At 57.9% G+C, this 6,719-nt stretch overlaps 1 protein-coding gene across 1 annotated transcript; it reads right to left on the bottom strand.

The window, feature by feature from the left end:
• Positions 1–1,558: 1,558 nt before the first annotated feature.
• On the bottom strand, positions 1,559–2,224 carry RNF222 (ring finger protein 222). The gene has a single exon (XM_052806992.1). It carries the CDS (start codon positions 2,222–2,224, stop codon positions 1,559–1,561), a length of 666 nt encoding a protein of 221 aa, XP_052662952.1.
• Positions 2,225–6,719: the final 4,495 nt, after the last annotated feature.

Genomic DNA, 6,719 nt, shown 5'->3' with positions numbered 1-6,719 from the left:
TGGCTGATCCCAAAGCTGCCTCGGTGGCACTGCTGGCCGTGTCTGTCCTACCTGACGCTTAGCCATGCAGCGGGAATCTCTCCTCGGGAGCATGGGAACCATGTGCCAGCCCTCCACCCTGCTGTCACCTCCTGTGGGCAATGGTGAGGGACGTCTTGCTCCTGCTCCTGGACACATCGGGGTGCCCGTGAAAGGGCTGCAGCCCTCAGGGCACATTCCTGAATCACTGGCGGAGAGCAGCACCCACGGGGCCAGGGACTGGGTCAGGAGGGCAAAGGTGGTGACGATGGTGCAGACACTGTGTTGGGGTGTGCAGCCGGGGAAAAACACAGTGAGGGGCCCCAGCACCAGCGGGCAGCTCCAGCATGGAGGTGACCAGCAGCCCCCGCTTCCCCCTCCCCTGAGAGCAGGCACGGAGGGTCCCAAATCTCAACCGTGCATCTCAGATGTCCACTCCCCTCCCAAACCAGGGCCCCTGTGATGGAGGGGCTGAGACTCTCCTGAGTGGGACCAGTCCCAAAGAGGGCAAAGCTGGGAGGCATGCAGGGCTGAGTGGTGCCTAACTTGTTTGGCACAGGTGAAAATGAGCCGCCAGGTGTTAACCCTCAGGAGCTGGATATAGGGACAAGGAAACATCACTCTGCCAAGGTACAAGGCTCTAGGGAGGAGATCAGGGTGGGATCCCAAATCTGCCCATTTATACAGTCCAGACCTTTGGTTTAGCTCCCTGCCCCACACCCCGCTGCCTGTCCCTGGATCCCCAGGGCAGGAGGGATGCCTGTGACACCAGGAGGATGGCCATGATCCTGGGGAGCTCAGAGAGAGAGAGAGAGGTGAGGGAGGGCAAGGCTGGGACTGCCTGGGGGATGAGTTGGCATCCCTTCCCACCCCATCATTCCGCAGGGAGGGAAGTGTTGTCTGGCAGAAGGGAAGGTGAGCTCACAGGGGCCAGGATCGCTCTCTCCATCCTCTGATTTCACTGCCCTTGTTGCCCGGTAGCTAGAGGCTCTGATTTATCTTCACATCTTTGGGATGGAAAACCATGAGTTTCTGCTCCAGGATCACTGCATCATGTACCCCGATGACCCCAACAGCCTGGGGAGCTCCAAAAGCCCTGCAACCTGGCAGCCTGAATCCTCTGATGCACAGAGCCCTTGGCTGTCCCTGGGCTCTGGGTACCTGAATGTCATGGTCACAGTTCCCCAGGAGCTAGGATGGAGGGGAGGGACCAGCACAGCCCCCTCAATCCCTGCACATGCTGTCACAGGATGCAGGAGGAACGACTACCCTCTCCTCTAAGACACTGGAGGAACACATTAGCAGGGCTTGACCTGCCATATTTTAACCAAAAGAGGCAGAAAACACCAGCAGTGACACTGTGAGTGCCCGGAGATCTGCAGACAGGTCTGAAAGTCCATTCAGTCCCTAGCTAGATGAGAGAGCTTCACCTGAAGCTGCTTCTGGGCTTTCTCCAGGGGTCTTTTGAAAGAGGTTCCAGCTCTAGCTCTGTCCCAGCATCAGTGACACCCCTCTAGTATCCGAGCTGATCCCATCCCTGCTACGAGTCCCTCTTCACCAGCAGTAGCCAAGGGAGCACAGCCGCCAGCATGGCCACAGTCAAGATGAGGAGGACGGCGAGGGCGATGGGTGACTGGCAGCATTTCACCCCCAGGGCTGAGCTGGATGACACCGAGCTCCGCGTTTCTGCTCTGCTTCTCCTCCCCAGTGAGCCGCAGTCAGTGTCCACCAGTGGCATCCCATGGTTGCTGATGACAAAGATGTGGGCTTCCCGTGCCAGCTCTCCTGGGACCCCCTGCGAGTCCACAGGGCTGTTTGCTGTGCTGCAGCACCGGTCAAGGCTCTGTACCGGCATCACAAAATGGCTGGGCACCACCAAGGTGTTGCTGGCCTCTATTTTGGTCAGATGGGGCAAAGAGGAAGGTGACAGAGGCATCTCCAGTGTCCGGGCGTTGGTGCCTGCCTTGGGTGGCCATAGAGCCTTTTTCTTGCTGAGGAAAGTCACATAGCGGCAGACAGGGCAGATGATGCTGCTCTGGACCTGGCCATCAAGCTTGGCAGAGAGCAGGCACTTCACCAGGCAGTCGTGGCAGAAGGTGTGCCCGCAGCTGAGCTTGCGGTGCATGGCCTCCAGCGGGTGAAACTTCTCATAGCACACAGGGCACTCGGCCGGCAGACCCTCCTTGCTGGACGAGGTCTCAGACATCCCTGCTCTGTTGGCCACAAGCACTCCCCAGCTGCGAGGAAGAGGCGCGATGGGTTAATAAGGGTCTCAGTTGCAATGATTAGCAAGATCCATCTCTTCTCCTCCCTCCTGCTCTCTTGCCTTTGCCCTCTTGCCCCTAACAGATGCAGTGGATGGCTACTAGGCATGGTCTCAACAAGGCAGAGCATTTTCAGGAGCATTAAACCTCTCAGTGTGGCCCTTGGGGCAAGAGAGAGATGATGGGAGGACCTCAGCTCCAGAGCCACTGGGGGCAATAATCCCTGGCTGCAAAATCACATGGAAAAAGGCATGAGCCCCTGGATGGAACTGTGTCTACCTGCTCAGTGCCTAGTACAGATAAAGCAGGTTCAGCTTGTGTCACGAGTGCATCTGTGCTCTGCTGCCAGCTCCAGTGCACGGGAGAGTGGGAACTCCCATCCCACAAAGAAACCTGCCAAGGAAAGAGAGATGCTCCCGTCCCAGGGGACGCAGAGGGGCCGGGAGGAGCAGGGGGAGGCCAGGCCAGTGGGGCAGGTGGGAGCACAGGACCCCATGGGGAGGGCGAGGGAGTGTGCCATAGCCAGGGCAGGCAGTGAGCACCCACGTCAGGCTCCTTCCAGGCTGCTGGAGGTTGTCCCAGGCTGGTGGCCAGGCCACTGCCATCTCCAGGCCGTGCTCCTCACTCACGCTGGAGCATGGTGCGGGCAGCAAGCCTCAGAGACCAGCATCTCGGGTTAGTCAGAGGGAGCAGGGCAGAGCCCGGCCAGCTCACCTGGCCCCCGCCCTGGCCTGGGGTGTGAGGGGGAGCGCAGGGCTGCTGTGATCCCCAGACCTGCATCTGGGCTGCGTCTGAAGCTCTCCCATGCATCTGCCAGTGCAGGGAACATTCACATGGTGACTTCAGGGAGGGGAGAGGGGAGAGGGGAGAGGGGAGGAGGGGTGCTCAGCTCAGCTCCCTTCTCTTAGACTAGTTCAGGAATTGGAGCTTCATAAAACCTGCAGGTTTTTCCTGACCTTGTAGCATTTTCAGACCAGACCCAACCTGCATCCCTTTTCTCACGCATGACTGTGCCCACGGACATCCTCATAGCCAATTCTGGAGGTTTTGCCATCCCTCCTTGGCTGCCCTTTTTGTGCACAGGAGCCACCCCCTGCACCAGGGTGGCCACAAGAACACAACAAGCCATTCCCCCCCCCATGCAAGAGAAGAAAGATCCAGGCTCCTGCTCTGGTTTAGGAGGGATCAGGGACTTGATGGTCCCCCAAAGTGCGGCAGGAGACCCTAACCCCGTGCACCTGCTCCTCCATGTCCCAAAGTCCCCTTACCTGCTGCAGGGCACCAGGGCAGGGGCCCCTCCATGCACTCCACCACTGTCCCCAGAAGCAGGGCTGGCTGTGCCCCAGCCCCAGCACCGAGCACCAGCCAAGGAGAGGACCGGGACACCTATATAACACAGAGGTGTTGGCTGCGCGTTTCATGCGGGTGTGTTGCGCAAAAGCTGGAGCAGGGACAGGGACAGCTCCCGGGGTGTGAATGCAGAGGAACTCGTTTGGGTTTTAAAGGCCTGATGTTCAGCTGGTTGGCCAGGGAGTGGGCAAGGAGCCGGCGTCAGGCGTCAGAGGGCAGGGACGGGAGGCACGGTCCTGCCTGCTTTCCCTCATGTAATGGGAAGCTGTAGCTGGGCTCATCTCTGGGGTCAAACCCCAATGAAACAGGCACTAAGGGGGATGCCGGGCCCCCAAACCCCTCTGTTGCTGCAAAGCAGGGTGAGCTGCGGCATCCTGCATCAGGGCTGGGCTCCTGCTAAACAATTCTCGCCTCTAACCACCACCACTCCTCATCCCTTGCCCTAGCCACATCTTCATCCCTATGCCCCCTCCCCTCCTTATCCCCCCAGCCCTGCACTCCCCATCCTACATTGTCAGACTTTCACCAGAGCCCTGATGTGGTGGTGCATGGCCCAACAAATACACTCGAGCAGGCATGGGAGCCACCACTGCCTGGCACCTGCCCTGGGGGGGGTTTCCAGCATCTCTGGGAACTGTGGTTCAGTCAGCAGCAGGAGCCCTACGGGCTCAGCGCAGGCAGGAGCCCCATGCTTGGCCATCTCAGCAGCTGCGGGTGGCTCGTGAGTCACCATTTGGCCACGTGTGGGCTGGAAACCCACACAGAGAAGGTTCTCTGTGGCCTTATCCATGTCCCAGGGTGCTGCCTGTCCCTCACCCGACCCCCGGGGCAAGAAGCCAAGAGGCATCTTCCCTGCAAAGCCCTGCAAAAAATGCTGGCAGGGTGGATTGCTCCTGCCTCAATCTCGAATCTTTCCAGCCACGCCTGCCACCCCTCAGGCCAGCCAGTGGCCACAGGGCTGCCAGCCCGCATTCAGTCTTGCCAAGCAGCTCCAGGGGGATCTGGGTGCTGCTTGCCACATCCAGAGGCGGTGCCCAGAGCAGGTGTGGTGACCCCAAGGCGCCTGCCTGCATGCCTTCCCTGGCTCTGGCTATGGCAGTGCACCCACGGGACCCGGATTTGCACCGTCAAGGGGCTTGAATGCCCTGGAGAGCCTGGGGTGTCCATCATGGAAAGCCTTCAGGAGAAACCTGGACATATGGGGAGGTCTTGCCTTTGGGCAGAGAGATGTTCTGCAGAAGCATTCCCAGCCCTGTGCTCCTCCAGCTTCAAGAAGGTGCCCAGGGCTCTGCAGGGTCTGTGGGGCAGGCAGAAGAGGATATGCACCCCTGGCACCCAAAACTCAATGAAATGGGCCCTGGAGTCCCTTTGTGGACAGGAGGGGTGGTTTCACGTGGCTGGGTGCTGTGGCAAGGTGCAGGGCTGCAGGCGTGGGCAGCAGTATCAGTCGCTCGTGGTTGCAGCAGTTACAACATGGGGCTGGTTTCTGGAAGAAGGGTGGGTGCAGCCCCACCAGGACACCCTGTGCACTGGAGCAGCTGCCAAAATGCATCTGCCCTCTGCAGAGAGCACCCATGGTGGAAGACTTGTGCCCCAGGGGGGACCTCTTGAGCCATGAAGCCCTGTTACTTGCTGGAAGGAGACCCAGAGCATGTCAACACCTTCCACACCTCTGCTTAGGATCAGGGACAAAGCCACCCCACTTGTTGTCCCAGTTTTCTTGGGATGGTCAGCAATTGAGCTTGAAACCTCTCCAGACAGATTGTGCCAGGGCTGAGGTTGCATAGCCACCCCTGGGATAGGCATCTCTGTCCCCTGGGCCCTCCTTGAAGCTGCTGGATATGCCAGGGCTTCTTGCACCCACCAAGATCTCCAGTGCTGAACAAGTCATCTGGGCCAGCGAGAGCAGATTTGGGGCAGCCGAGCATCTCCCCAGCTTCAGTTTACTCTCTGCTGGCACCAAGGCGGGGTGGAAATTCCTGTTTCCCATACTTTGAATGCTCTCTGCAGTTGGAAACTATGAGCTCATGGCTCTATACATAGGCACTAGAAAAACGAGTCTGCCTCCCTCCCTTTGCTGCTTTGACCACGCCAAAATCAAAGGGATTTTGGCATATCACGTCCCCAGCTCTGTCAGCAGTTTCGTTCTTTCCCGGGCATGGCTCCTCTTGGTGCCTTTGCCCCACTTTCACATGTGGCAGCATCTTTCCTGAGTGACAATATTGAGTCTGCTGATGCCTGAAGGACGAGAAACCAGGTTCAGGGGCAAAGCAAGTCCTTAAACTCTGCCTGTATTTTTTTCTCACGCTTTAAGAAGTGCAGCTCAAGGCCAGTGTTTCAGCCCCCTCAAACTCAATGCAGGGCCAAGGGCTCCAGGATCCTTTTATCCAAGCAAGAAGGTGGCACCAGGCTGAGCTCCTCTCCAGGGACCACAGCTGAGACCTTCTCTGTTTTGGCATCGGTGGCTTCCAGCAAACAAGGGACATTTCTGACCCAGAGGAGGACACAGCCCTTGCTGCAGGGTCGGGTGGCCAGGGTCCCTTCCCTGCAACTGCAGTGGCATTTGGGCAGAGCATTGCAGCCTTTTGCAAGGACAAGAGGAGGCTGCAGAGACAGCCCTTGCAATCTAAAGTATCACTCAAACTTTCCACTCTGAGCAACCAGGTAGGGAGGAGGGAAAATGCTATCATATATAGTTATGTGAAAGTGCTTATTTTCAAAGCACATTTAAAGCCAGAAGATTGATCTCTATGTGAGTCTGGTGCCAGGCAAATAATCACTATGGGTCTCAATATTTCCATATCAAATCCATGCTGCATGGATTCCCCAGATCTTTACCAATGAAGCAGGGACATTTCCAATGAGCAAAGACATGTCCCGCTTCCCTTTGCTCAGCCGGGGCCAGGATCCTGGTGAGAAAATCCCAGATTTATTCTTGGTGGCAAGATGCATGGAGGGAGCTTTGCTCTCTGCAATCTGCGTGGCTGGTGGTTGCTGGAAAGGCTGGGCTGGGTGAAGTCTGTAAATGAGTGATTGCCAAAAGCTGCAGGAAGGATCGCTGTGCCCATGTCTATATTCTCCTCTCTC

This window comes from Harpia harpyja, chromosome 14 (assembly GCF_026419915.1).
Source record: "Harpia harpyja isolate bHarHar1 chromosome 14, bHarHar1 primary haplotype, whole genome shotgun sequence".
In the NCBI taxonomy this organism is placed as follows: Eukaryota; Metazoa; Chordata; class Aves; order Accipitriformes; family Accipitridae; genus Harpia; species Harpia harpyja.
The sequence above is the reverse complement of the archived record's forward strand: the minus strand, read 5'-3'. Positions and strand labels throughout refer to the sequence as shown.